The sequence below is a fragment of the Telmatherina bonti genome, assembly GCF_933228915.1.
Source record: "Telmatherina bonti genome assembly, chromosome: 16".
In the NCBI taxonomy this organism is placed as follows: Eukaryota; Metazoa; Chordata; class Actinopteri; order Atheriniformes; family Telmatherinidae; genus Telmatherina; species Telmatherina bonti.
In genome coordinates, this window is record NC_136614.1 from 25,685,660 (window position 1) to 25,698,090 (window position 12,431).

The following is a 12,431-nucleotide window of genomic DNA, read 5'->3' on the forward strand; positions in this document are numbered from 1 at the left end:
CCAGGACATTGCAACAAACGAGGCAACAGCAGGTATGAAAACCCTGTGAACTGGCAGCGTCCTCGCATTTTCAGCCGAACCCCACTTGTTTTAATTTACCTACTCTGGCAGACAAAAGCAAAATAATTAGAAACTTGGAGTATGGTCGTGCATATGGTTGCCCAGATTATAAAAAGATAATAATCCAAAATGTTATTAAAGCTGACCTTTCAAATTATTATTCTGGTTCAGTTACCATATTAAGAGTATTGCGAAACTGACTGAGATTCATCTTCATACGTTGGGATGGAGACTTGAGAAATTCATGTTTGTCTTGCATAGGGATGTGTTTAATTTCCTGCGCGTTTCTTTACATATGTATACACACACACACACTCCAGATGGGTAATACCCATAGACTGTAGGTAATACCAGATTACTAGATAGCTTCGGAGAATTTATTCACCGAACCCTGTACCTTTATTGCATTGCTGCCCCCTGCTGGAGTTTTGTCGTTTCACATGGTTAAATCTTCCAAAATGATTACATGCAGCTTATCAAAAACAATATATACACATATACTGTTTTCAGAAAAAGGCTGAATATCCTTATCGACAGTTTATGCCCATATCTGGAGAAAAAGAAATTCTGGCTTTTTGGTAATGCACATTACTGTATAATCATTTTAATTCAGCCGTAGATATGTCTTTTACTTAGGACAGATGTATCGAGTCATTAACAGCAAATACAAAACGTAACTTGTTCAATCTTTATTTCTGTGCCCAACCATTCAAAATGACAGTATCAACTATATATATTTACAGTTAAAGAACACAAACTTTGGAATGTCAATAAATACAAAACAAATGCAACAATACAACTCAAAATGCAAAACAAAAAAAAAAAAAAGTCCTAAAAAGGAAATATTTGAATTGCATTGAATAAATGCAAATAGAAAGAGATCTTGGTCAAGGATGCTTGAGGGGAGACATTCCAAGCTCTTTTTCAACATTTAACTAACTTTGAACTGTACAATAAACTACATTTCTGAACTCCAGGCCGAGGTTTAATCCACCTCTTCCATTCTGGATGCATCATCTTCTCCTTCCAGAGGAGGCATGTCCTCAGTGGGCGCGGAGGTGGCATCATCTGTCGTCATGTCATCTTCATCAATTCCTGGAAGAGTAACGAGTAGATTAGATGTTGCTCCAATCCATGCATCAATTTATCCGCTGAGCAATTAAGATAAATATTTGGGTCCGAATTGAGAAGATTAGTTTTATAATGTAGCCAAAAATCAGCAACACTTACCAAGACCCAGTTTGATCATCCTGTAGATGCGGTTGGCGTGTGTCTGGGGGTCTTCCAACGTGAATCCTGAGGACAGCAGGGCAGTCTCAAACAGGAGGATGACTAGGTCCTTCACTGACTTGTCATTCTTGTCAGCTTCTGCCTTCTGCCTCAGTGTCTCCATGATGGGGTGGTCGGGGTTGATCTCTAGGTGTTTCTTAGCAGCCATATATCCCATAGTGGAGTTATCCCTCAATGCCTGGGCCTTCATGATCCTCTCCATGTTGGCCGTCCAGCCATATGTGCTGGTGACGATGCAGCAAGGTGAAGAGACTAGGCGGTTGGAGACCGTGACCTACAGAATGACACAACAATTAGTTATATTTTCTAACAATAGGAAGTCAAACACCTAATGATTAGTTTAATTTCTCCATCTGCTCACCTTCTCCACCTTCTTCTCCAGGATATCCTTCATGATTTTGCAGAGGTTCTCAAACTGAGCTTTTTTCTCCTCCTGCTTCTTCTTTTCTTCCTCATCCTCAGGCAGCTCCAGACCTTCCTTGGTCACAGAGACCAAGTTCTTGCCCTCAAACTCCTTCAGCTGCTGCACACAGTACTCATCAATGGGCTCAATCATGTAAATGACCTCCAGGCCAGCTTTGCGAAGGCGCTCCACAAAAGCAGAGTTTGCAACTTGGTCCTTAGTTTCACCTGAAATAGACAAAGCAAACATGTTGATTTAAATAAATGCATCATGTTATATCACTCTGTTTTGCTTTGCTTAAGCATTAACACTATGAAGCTGCAAACCCATCCTCACCAGTAATGTAGTAGATATGCTTCTGGTTGTCTTTCATGCGTGTGACATAGTCCTTCAGGGAAACCATCTCATCACCAGAGGCTGAGGTGTAATATCTTAGCAGTTCTGACAGTTTCTTCCTGTTCTGGGAGTCCTCGTGGATACCAAGCTGAAAGAAAAAAAAAAAAAAAAAAAAAAGTAACCTGTCAGTGAAGTGCTGCTATTTTTTGTTGAGGTGGCAATTTGGAATTTCAGCAGCTTGAATTTTTTGCCTCATTAAGACCAGTGTAGTGGATAAGGACAATTACCAGCCCCATAAGGTGTGCACCGATAATGTAAAAAAAAAAAAAAAACACACACACGCACGCACACACACACACACACAACGAGAGCAGTTGCTATTTTGTAAAAATAGCAACTGCATATATTTTACAAATTTGTAAATATGTCAGTGACCAGCTGACATACAGTATTTTAAATAAAGGTATGTGGACATGTACCTTGATGTTCTTGGAGAACTGCTCATATAACTTCTTATAGTTGTCCTTGTCCTCTGCCAGCTCTGTGAACAGTTCCAGGCACTTCTTGACCAGGTTCTTGCGGATCACCTTCAGGATCTTGCTCTGCTGCAGCATCTCTCTGGAGATGTTCAGAGGCAGATCCTCAGAGTCAACAACACCTCTGATGAAATCTGCAGAGATGGCAAAAAAAAAAAAAAAAGTGCATTTGATCATGAGGGGCTGACTCAATTAACTCGAGCATGTTGGATAAAATCTAATTCCATACTTTAATACTTACTGAGATACTCTGGGATGAGTTCATCACAGTTGTCCATAATGAACACCCTGCGCACGTACAGCTTAATGTTGTTCTTTTTCTTTTTGTTCTCAAAGAGGTCGAATGGAGCGCGGCGGGGCACAAAGAGCAGGGCACGGAACTCAAGCTGACCTTCCACTGAGAAATGCTATGGGGAAAAACGGATTCATTCATTTAGATGCAATAATAGGGTTAAGAATCTTTAAATAACTCAAATTACCAAAAGACACTTTTCTAAGCTTAATGGATCAGAACTGCTGCTGACCTTGACAGCCAGGTGGTCTTCCCAGTCATTTGTGAGACTCTTGTAGAACTCTCCATACTCCTCATTGGTGATGTCATCTGGGTTGCGAGTCCACAGAGGTTTGGTCTTGTTCAGCTCCTCCTGATCAATGTACTTTTCCTTAATCTTCTTTTTCTTCTTCTTTTTGTCTGAGCACTTGTCGTGGTCATCCTCCTCATCTGATCCGACATCCTCAATCTCAGGTTTGTCCTCATCCTTCTCTTCATCTTCATTCTCCTTCTCCTTTTCCTTTTCTTTCTCCTTCTCTTCTTCTGCCTCGTCATCACTCACCTCTTTGTCCCGTTCTTTCTCAACCTGAGAAGTGAAAAAAAAACATTAAGCCACAAGGTTCCTTCAAGAGTTTTAAGCATTTTAAGTCCTACTGAACACAATTTCCAAAAATCACTACTTCAACTAGCTGCTTTACTGTTAATTCATAGTTTTAGTCTGCTTTATAGTTGATGATTTTGAAGTCACTTACAAAGAGTGTGATGGGGTAACCAATGAACTGTGAGTGCTTCTTTACAATCTCTTTGATCCTCCTCTCCTCAAGGTATTCTGTCTGGTCTTCTTTCAAGTGCAGGATCACCTTAGTTCCACGTCCCAGTGGTTCAGCTGTATGAAGGAAATAAAGTCAGAGCATCCTATAATAGCAAATATGCTAAATTACCAAGTAATAGCCTGAGTAATGATAACATTACTTACAGTTGTCAATTTTGACTGTGAAGGAGCCTCCAGCAGAGGATTCCCATGCATATTGTTCATCATCGTTGTGCTTTGTGATGACTGTCACCTTCTCAGCCACCAGATAGGCAGAGTAGAAACCCACACCGAACTGACCAATCATGGAGATGTCGGCTCCAGCCTGCAGAGCCTCCATGAAAGCCTTGGTGCCAGACTTGGCGATCGTGCCTAAGTTGTTGATCAGGTCAGCTTTGGTCATGCCGATACCTGTGTCAGTCAGAGTTAGGGTGCGCTCCTCTTTGTTAGGCTTGATTTCAATTTTGAGATCCTTGCCAGAGTCAAGTTTGGAGGGGTCAGTGAGGCTTTCATAGCGGATTTTGTCCAGAGCCTGTTAAAAACAGAAAATTTATTTAAATGTTTTGAAACTGAAACAATATATTTATTTTACCTAACATTACTTCCTTTAACTGACTACAAACTTCTTTAAAAACAAGCCAAGAACAAGGAGAGAGACTTATACTACGGCAAACTTACATCTGAAGAGTTGGAAATAAGCTCCCTAAGGAAGATCTCTTTGTTGGAATAGAAAGTGTTGATGATCAGGGACATAAGCTGAGCAATCTCAGCCTGGAATGCAAAGGTTTCTGCCTCCTCCTCCATTGGTTGGTCATGTAGTTCAGGCATCTAGTAAAAAACACAAAAATGCAAACCTTTAGATTCAGCTGGAATTATTATTAAAGGAAAAAAATCATTTAAAAAGCATCAATGTTATATTTAACAACCAGTTTGTTCACTCTTCAATTTTTTAGTTAGAGTTGTGCTATTTGCTACAATGTTAATAGTATTTAATGCACTTATTACCTGGGTCAGTCTTGATAGTCACTAAGAAACTTAGTTAATTTGTCCTTTTTAGCAATGAACACATAGACACCCCTTAAAAAATGTTCACAAACCATGCTGTTGTCCAAATAATACAACATTTCAAAGCAGGTAATCTAATTCAATAGTGACATATGCTTATTATGGCTGATTTTCCAAGTCGTAAAGCTTGCAGAGACAGCCAGGGTGACAGATTGTCCAGCTTTTCAACACTTCACTACCTGTCCCTAAGCCGTCTTCCAACAGTGAGGATTAACTCATCTGCTTACATCTCTAAACTGATTCTCTTTGTGTGCGTGTTTTACCACAGAGTAGCAGGTGCGCATGCATATTACTATACATTTTTTGTTTAAAGCCTAAGTTCAATTCGTTGTTTGTTGCAATTCTGTCCTGTTTGCTTATTGGTTGTCCAGAGAGGAACATGTGACGTGAATAGCCAATTAGAATCAGCAGAAATGCCTCCACCTGCCGGTTTGAGCAAGTTTTTCTAGAAGGTACCAAGATGAGAGCAGAACTCTAGCAGCTTCCACAGGAGTGGAAAGCCCCTCCTTCTCCACAGTCTGAGGATATCGACTGAATGACCCTCCCTGACATCTCAAATCTTACTTACAGCCATAAAGATGAGTGCCATAGTATAAATTACGCCAGAGAGAGAGACAGACTGCATACAAATTAAATGCAAGATGCAAGCTTCAAACATCCATGTGGCTGCAGGTTTTATCCATTTAAACCCGAAGAATCAAGGAAGAGAAAAAGCATTTTAGTCAGTTAATTATCAACATATATACATATAGTTTAAAAAGAACGGGTGTATAAAGTAACACATATCAGAAATGTATCTAGATCGAGGATGAAATGCATAGCCAGTTAAAGCTGAAAATTATTCATTAACATCACGTAATCTTCAACAGCAGCCTAATAACAGTTAGGATAACATTAACTCGTATTGACAGCTAACCCTAATAACTTGTGGTTTTAATACTTAAACAGATAGAATGTGTGTCATAACAAGTTCCATTCATTTACCTTGGTCCTCAGTGAGTTTGGAGAACAGGAATAAGACGAACACCAGCCGCTCCTATGTGTCACTATCCTCGCCTGGTAATGCGTCTCACTGGCAACTCACGCTCGTGCGGCTTTTATACTATGTGGAAAAACGTTCGAGAAAGTCCTAACTGGAGCTTCCAGAATCGTCTGGAATCCTCCTCGCTACAGCTCGGGGATGGCCGCTGACAGGTCGTTTGAGATGTCAGTCATAGTAACTGTACCCGCCCCTCCGTTCTTTTTTGGAAACAAGTGGGCGTGGCTAGTCGTTGTCGGCTTTCTCACTGAGAGCTGCAGCTAGAAGGAGCCATGTGGTGCACAGTGAAAATTCCAGAACATTGAATAAAATGAAGAAAATTGGCGAAGTTTTCCAAGTTGTAATCCCTTAATATGATTCCACCTTTTAATAATTTGTGAGAAGATCCAATGTGATCAAATTAAGCAAGAGACTTTGTATTTGTAAAGAAATTTTATTAAAAATTTGAATCCTTTACATATAAAAATGTAATAGTTACAAAAAGAAGTATTAGTCAAATCCCCCAGTGTCTTTATGTTAGTCTTAGTGGTTTTCAGTCCTTTTGTATAAATAGCTGTTTGAAAGTAAATCCTTGTTATGGCACTTATTATCTCAGGTAACTTGTATTGAGATGTTAATGATATTTAATAATAGGATATGTTTTAAATAAAAAGCATTCTTAAAAGGCAATATAATTTACAAAAATAGAAATTAAGAAAGCTTGGAAAAATCTAGCAAGTATTTTAGTCAACTTCCTCCATTCTTGATGTGTCATCATCTCCTTCCAAGACTGGCATATCCTCATCAGCTGGCTGAATGATGTCTTCCACTGCAGAATCATCATCATCAATTCCTGTGAATAAGAAGGTATGCGTAAACATCCAATGTTTTTGTGTCTTAACCGTGTGTAGATTAAAATCTGATCATTTCTGTTTCGATATAAAGAAAATAACATACCAAGACCCAGTTTGATCATCCTGTAGATGCGGTTGGCGTGTGTCTGGGGGTCTTCCAGCGTGAATCCTGAGGACAGCAGGGCAGTCTCAAACAGGAGAATGACCAGGTCCTTCACTGCCTTGTCGTTCTTGTCAGCTTCTGCTTTCTCCCTCAGCGTCTCAACGATAGGATGCAGGGGGTTGATCTCAAGATGTTTCTTAGCAGTCATATAGCCCAAGGTGGAGTTATCTCGCAAGGCCTGAGACTTCATGATCCTCTCCATGTTGGCCGTCCAACCATAGGTGCTGGTGACGATGCAGCAAGGGGAAGCAACCAAGCGGTTGGACACCACAACCTGTGGATGATTAAGTTCTTTATTATGATTCTGCTTGAACTCAACTGCTCAGTGCAACTTAATCAGTGTAATTAAACTGACTCTGATAACAACTCTGTCATTTCTAGAGGGAAGATATTACCTTTTCAATCTTTTTGTCAAGGATGTCCTTCATGATCTTGCAGAGGTTCTCAAACTTATTTTTCAGCTCCTCCTGCTTCTTCATCTCTTCCTCATCCTCAGGCAGCTCCAGACCTTCCTTGGTTACTGAGACCAAGTTTTTGCCATCATACTCCTTCAGCTGCTGCACACAGTACTCATCAATGGGCTCAATCATGTAAATGACCTCCAGGCCAGCTTTGCGAAGGCGCTCCACAAAGGCAGAGTTTGCCACCTGATCCCTGGTCTCACCTGCGAGTTATTTTGATTTCAATTAATCATGTAGGCTATGTAGTTGAATAAATCATTCTGAAGACAAAGCTTGAAAAATGAAGGAATGGAGGCTGAACTACTTTACCTGTGATGTAGTAGATGTGTTTCTGGTTGTCTTTCATGCGAGAGACATAGTCTGTCATGGAAACCATTTCATCTCCAGAGGCGGAGGTGTGGTAGCGCAGCAGCTCAGAAAGCTTCTTTCTGTTCTGGGAGTCTTCATGGATTCCAAGCTGAAGCATAAAATAAAGTTTTACTATAATTTCACTTGAATAAAAACATTTACGGCTAAGAATGAGGACATTTACTCAGATGAACAAACCTACCTTGATGTTCTTGGAGAACTGCTCGTAGAACTTCTTATAGTTGTCCTTGTCCTCTGCCAGCTCTGTGAACAGTTCCAGGCACTTCTTGACCAGGTTCTTGCGGATCACCTTCAGGATCTTGCTCTGCTGCAGCATCTCTCTGGAGATGTTCAGAGGCAGATCCTCAGAGTCAACAACACCCTTGATGAAATCTGAATAGAGAAAATAAACATTGTTCAAGTCTTGTGAAACAAGACAAACACCTTTCTGCCCAATGTTAAGGATTTATGAGGGTTAGATGACGGTGATTAATGACGTTTAAAATGCTAAAAGGTGATTAAACTGGGTGATATAAGCATAAATATTAATATGTAAATAATGTGTCACATATGGGATTGGAGATTGGATCGAAGTCATGACTCGATGCAATCAGTTGGTTTCTATTATAGAATATGTATGAATTGGCTCTAAATGATGTGTATGTTGATTTTTGTATGTAAAGTGCCCTGTGACAACATTGTTGTGAAGTGGCGCTATACAAATAAAGTTGAATTGAATTGAATTGAACTTACTTAGATACTCTGGAATCAGCTCTTCACAGTTGTCCATGATGAAAACTCTGCGCACGTAAAGCTTGATGTTGTTTCTCTTTTTCTTATTTTCAAAGAGGTCAAAAGCTGCTCTTCTGGGTACAAAAAGCAAAGCACGGAACTCCAGCTGTCCTTCCACTGAAAAATGCTGCAAGCAAAAGATATATGCATGTTTTAGTTTGTCACAGACTAAAACAGAGTAATGAAGAGGTTTCAGTGTTTTTCCATCCCCAGCTCACCTTGACGGCGAGGTGGTCTTCCCAGTCGTTGGTGAGACTCTTGTAGAACTCTCCATACTCTTCGTTGGTGATGTCATCTGGATTACGGGTCCAGATGGGCTTGGTCTTGTTCAGCTCCTGAGCATCAATGTACTTTTCCTTGACCTTCTTCTTCCTCTTGTTTTTGCCATCTTTTGTGTCTTCATCCTCATCTGAGCCCACATCCTCAATTTTTGGCTTGTCCTTGTTCTCAGCAGCTTCTTTCTCGACTTCTTCCACCTTCTCTCCCTCATCGAGGTCCACTTCCTTTTCTCTTGTCTTCTCCACCTTGGATATACAAAAAGGCATTCATTTGCTTTAATTTGCAATTACCAGTGTTCATGTTGTTATTTTGAGATTTTAATCTGCATGATCATTTTTACGTTTGGCTGAAGAACTTACAAAAAGTGTGATAGGATAACCAATGAACTGTGAGTGCTTCTTCACAACTTCCTTAATGCGCTTCTCCTCACAGTACTCTGTCTGATCTTCTTTCAGGTGAAGGATCACTTTTGTGCCTCGGCCAATGGACTGTCCTAAAATGAACAATTAAATCAGCAATGAGAGCACTGCCAGATCGTGAATCCAACTGTAATTATCCTGCTAATGGTTGCATCGAGCAATGCATCATTGGAGATAATAAAACGTACCACTGTCAGGTCTGACTGTGAAGGAGCCTCCAGCTGCTGACTCCCACACGTACTGTTCATCATCGTTGTGCTTTGTGATGACTGTCACCTTCTCAGCCACCAGATAGGCAGAGTAGAAACCCACACCGAACTGACCAATCATGGAGATGTCGGCTCCAGCCTGCAGAGCCTCCATGAAAGCCTTGGTGCCAGACTTGGCGATCGTGCCCAGGTTGTTGATCAGGTCAGCTTTGGTCATGCCGATACCTGTGTCGATGATTGTGAGGGTGCGAGCGTGCAGATCAGGAATGAGTTCAATTTTCAGTTCTTTGCAGGACTCCAGTCTGCTGGGATCTGTCAAGCTTTCGTATCTGATTTTGTCCAGGGCCTATCCAGATGAGAGAACCGTGTTAGAGTTGTGATGATTGCAGGCTGCTACTTGAAAGAGAGGGTCTTTTTTTTTTTTTTTTTTTTTAATTATTATTTTACTTACATCGGAGGAGTTTGAGATAAGCTCTCTAAGGAAGATCTCTTTGTTTGAGTAGAAAGTGTTGATAATAAGAGACATAAGCTGAGCAATCTCAGCCTGGAAGGCAAAGGTCTCCACTTCCTCCTCCATGACGTGTCCTGCGCTCTCAGGCATCTGAAGAAAAGCAGACATGTTTTTAGAAAATTGTACTTTCACATTTACAAACTCTATAATCGTAATATTTATGTATTTGTCTTTCTCCCATGGTTTTAAATTCTGAATTTCTTCCTCCGCCCTGTTAAAGCAGCCGCGTGGCTCACACGAGGTGCCAAGTGCTGATGGTAGGTGAACACATGCTGCATCTGTTCATCTGTCAATCAAATTCTCTTTGAAAAATGGGTGGAGTTCTGGTCAGCTTTAAACCCTCAATGATTTTAACTATTAAATCCCTTTTCCATGAAAGTAATGTAGTTAGAAAGAAAAATATAAGTGTTCAATAGGCAGTTTCTTTCAAATCTATTTGCCTTAGATTATATTTCAGAGTAAAATATATTATATAAACTGTTTGATCCAAGATGAAGTATTGTATTGTGTCTCTTTTCCTTTCTTTTTTTGTAAGCTCAGGTTCCTGTTTTAAGATCTGAACTTGCTTAATTTGCTGTTTTGTGCCAATTGGTTCCTTTGCTCAGCAGCTACTGCTGAGTCTCAGGGTCACCCTGCTTGCCATGTGCTACTTACATGTCAGTCTGACCGAGATACTAATGACATAAAGACTATTCAGCAATTTACAAGGAACCTGGACTGAAAAAAGGGAAATGGAAACACTATCTTTAATGTCAAATGACTTTAGCTTGGAAAAGTGCAACTAACTTTTTAATAACTAATGTTTCTACGCAAAAAGATGGGTTTGTTTCAGGCTTACCTTGTAGAATCTTGTCTTTGTCACTTCTTTAGGATAACCAAGAAATTAATCGCTGAGGCAAATCTCTTCTTGAAGAGCTTCAAAAGCTTCAGATGTGTGCTTTGCTGCTGCTGTGGCAGTTTAGCCTCCTGGTTGCGTCTGAGTGAGAACCGTTTTTTACTCTGTGCAGATCTCAGGACATGCCGCAGTCTTTTTATACTTACAGGGGGGTTTCTCGAAGATTTCCTTCAGAAGCTTCCAGAAGACACGTCCACTATACCGTAGTAAGGGGAGGCGTTAGGGAAAGGCCGGGAAGGGGGAGGCAAGCGTAGCCCCAGAACTCCAAAGTTAATGTGCCCTTATAGGGCTGCAGAGTCACAAGGAGTGCCTGTCACTCACAATAAGCCCTTTCCTGATAGCCCGTCTGTCTGTTCGGCCCCCCATACTGTGCCTGCAAGTGCCACAGCTGTGCATGGCTTTTGCTATCAGCTGCTGCCCTGTCTCTACCATGAACTCACACACTACAGCAGGCCTGAGTTGAGCCTTTTTCACATGCAAGATTGGGGTGAATCTCAAACTTTGGCTTATTTTAAGCAACTGGGCGGACCACTGCAAGTTTTTTTTATTGTGGGTCTAGAGGACTTTGAATTTTCCCATTCATTGTGTTCACAAAGAATTATATTATTATTTTAAACATAACTATGAAAAGTGTTTACGTTAGAAATATTCTAAATCTTTCTAGTGCATCTCATTACTTATATTGGTGGATGCAGCTGGACACTAAATAAGCCAGCTCAAAATGTAAACAGAAAAATCATGGATTTTTTTGTTTTTTCCATTTTAGCTTTTGTTTTTTCCTTTTTTCAGGGCTTTTCTCCTGCTTCAGTAATCACAAGCAGCACGAGGGATTATATAACTTTACAATATTTGTTTATAATTAGTGTTTTATGGCTGAGACTATAACTAGAAAGTAGTAACAGCTTTAAATATATAAATGCATTGCAGTATTGTAACTGGGAGGATATCAGTATGAATTGCAACAGAAGTCCTCTGTTAAATTGACATATTACATGTGTACTGAACACATCTTTTTATTGATGTCATGAGAGAAAGGTCTTGTGAGAAGTAAAAACTCACACTTTATAAAGATTGTAATATACAGTTGCACAAAATAAATAAATGTATAAAAATCCAAATTTAAACCTGATATTACAGAGAATTAGAATTCTCTAGTAGTACATTATAAGCATTAATGGCCTGATGTGACCAGAGGGTGGCAGTGTATTACTCTTTCAACAGCTCTGTTATGTAATCGCAATGTTTCCAGCTGATTGGAGACGCTACTAGAAGCTGCCTGTGTCTCCAAGAAACACGAAGCACTGTTGCAATCACTGTAAAATGAGATTTTCTAGAATGGAGAGGTCGGATTCTTAATCTTTAAAATGTCTTTGCAAAATAAAATCCGTGCTTTTGAGACTAGTTGTTTCACAGAGATGAGTGTTTCTGGAATGTAGTTTTGGAAAGGGTTTATTCTGTGGTGGTTCTTGAATTAATTACAGCAATGCCAATGATTTGCAAGTCTGGGTCCTCGTTCTCTGTAGAACTTTCTGGCATCTTTGAGCCACATGAGTTATTACCCCAGTAAGCAACAGACATTTTATATCAAGGCACTTGTGCAAAACGATAGTTATTTTCCACATGTATTGGTTTATTTTCTAAGGAAGCGTAGAGCTGTCATCCTAATAAATAAAGGTTTGGGCGTTATCACGTTATAACGTGATAAGTTTA

General features: G+C 40.1%; 2 protein-coding genes across 2 annotated transcripts; both read right to left on the reverse strand.

Moving 5' to 3' along the window:
• Window positions 1-742: 742 nt before the first annotated feature.
• Window positions 743-5,895, reverse strand: LOC306767658 (heat shock protein HSP 90-alpha). Its single transcript, XM_079255732.1, has 11 exons — window positions 5,757-5,895; window positions 4,386-4,535; window positions 3,873-4,239; window positions 3,649-3,782; window positions 3,150-3,482; window positions 2,867-3,032; window positions 2,569-2,759; window positions 2,090-2,237; window positions 1,712-1,980; window positions 1,291-1,624; window positions 743-1,155 (listed from the first exon to the last, which is right to left on the reverse strand). The coding sequence occupies exons 2-11, from the start codon at window positions 4,533-4,535 to the stop codon at window positions 1,046-1,048; spliced, it is 2,202 nt and encodes a 733-aa protein (XP_079111858.1). The 5' UTR covers window positions 5,757-5,895; the 3' UTR covers window positions 743-1,045.
• Window positions 5,896-6,230: 335 nt separating this feature from the next.
• On the reverse strand, window positions 6,231-10,859 carry hsp90aa1.1 (heat shock protein 90, alpha (cytosolic), class A member 1, tandem duplicate 1). Its single transcript, XM_079255284.1, has 11 exons — window positions 10,665-10,859; window positions 9,767-9,916; window positions 9,295-9,661; window positions 9,047-9,180; window positions 8,627-8,932; window positions 8,370-8,535; window positions 7,819-8,009; window positions 7,578-7,725; window positions 7,203-7,471; window positions 6,748-7,081; window positions 6,231-6,643 (listed from the first exon to the last, which is right to left on the reverse strand). The coding sequence occupies exons 2-11, from the start codon at window positions 9,914-9,916 to the stop codon at window positions 6,534-6,536; spliced, it is 2,175 nt and encodes a 724-aa protein (XP_079111410.1). The 5' UTR covers window positions 10,665-10,859; the 3' UTR covers window positions 6,231-6,533.
• Window positions 10,860-12,431: the final 1,572 nt, after the last annotated feature.

Excerpts from the sequence above, each read along its gene's own strand:
- hsp90aa1.1 (XM_079255284.1), bottom strand. The coding sequence starts at position 9,916 with ATGCCTGAGAGCGCAGGACACGTCATGGAGGAGGAAGTGGAGACCTTT. Across the intron at positions 7,726-7,818 it reads AGTTCTCCAAGAACATCAAG|CTTGGAATCCATGAAGACTC; the intron begins GTAGGTTTGTTC and ends TTTATGCTTCAG. Across the intron at positions 7,472-7,577 it reads ACACATCTACTACATCACAG|GTGAGACCAGGGATCAGGTG; the intron begins GTAAAGTAGTTC and ends AATAACTCGCAG.
- LOC306767658 (XM_079255732.1), bottom strand. The coding sequence starts at position 4,535 with ATGCCTGAACTACATGACCAACCAATGGAGGAGGAGGCAGAAACCTTT. Across the intron at positions 4,240-4,385 it reads TTATTTCCAACTCTTCAGAT|GCTCTGGACAAAATCCGCTA; the intron begins GTAAGTTTGCCG and ends TGTTTTTAACAG. Across the intron at positions 2,238-2,568 it reads AGTTCTCCAAGAACATCAAG|CTTGGTATCCACGAGGACTC; the intron begins GTACATGTCCAC and ends TTTTTCTTTCAG.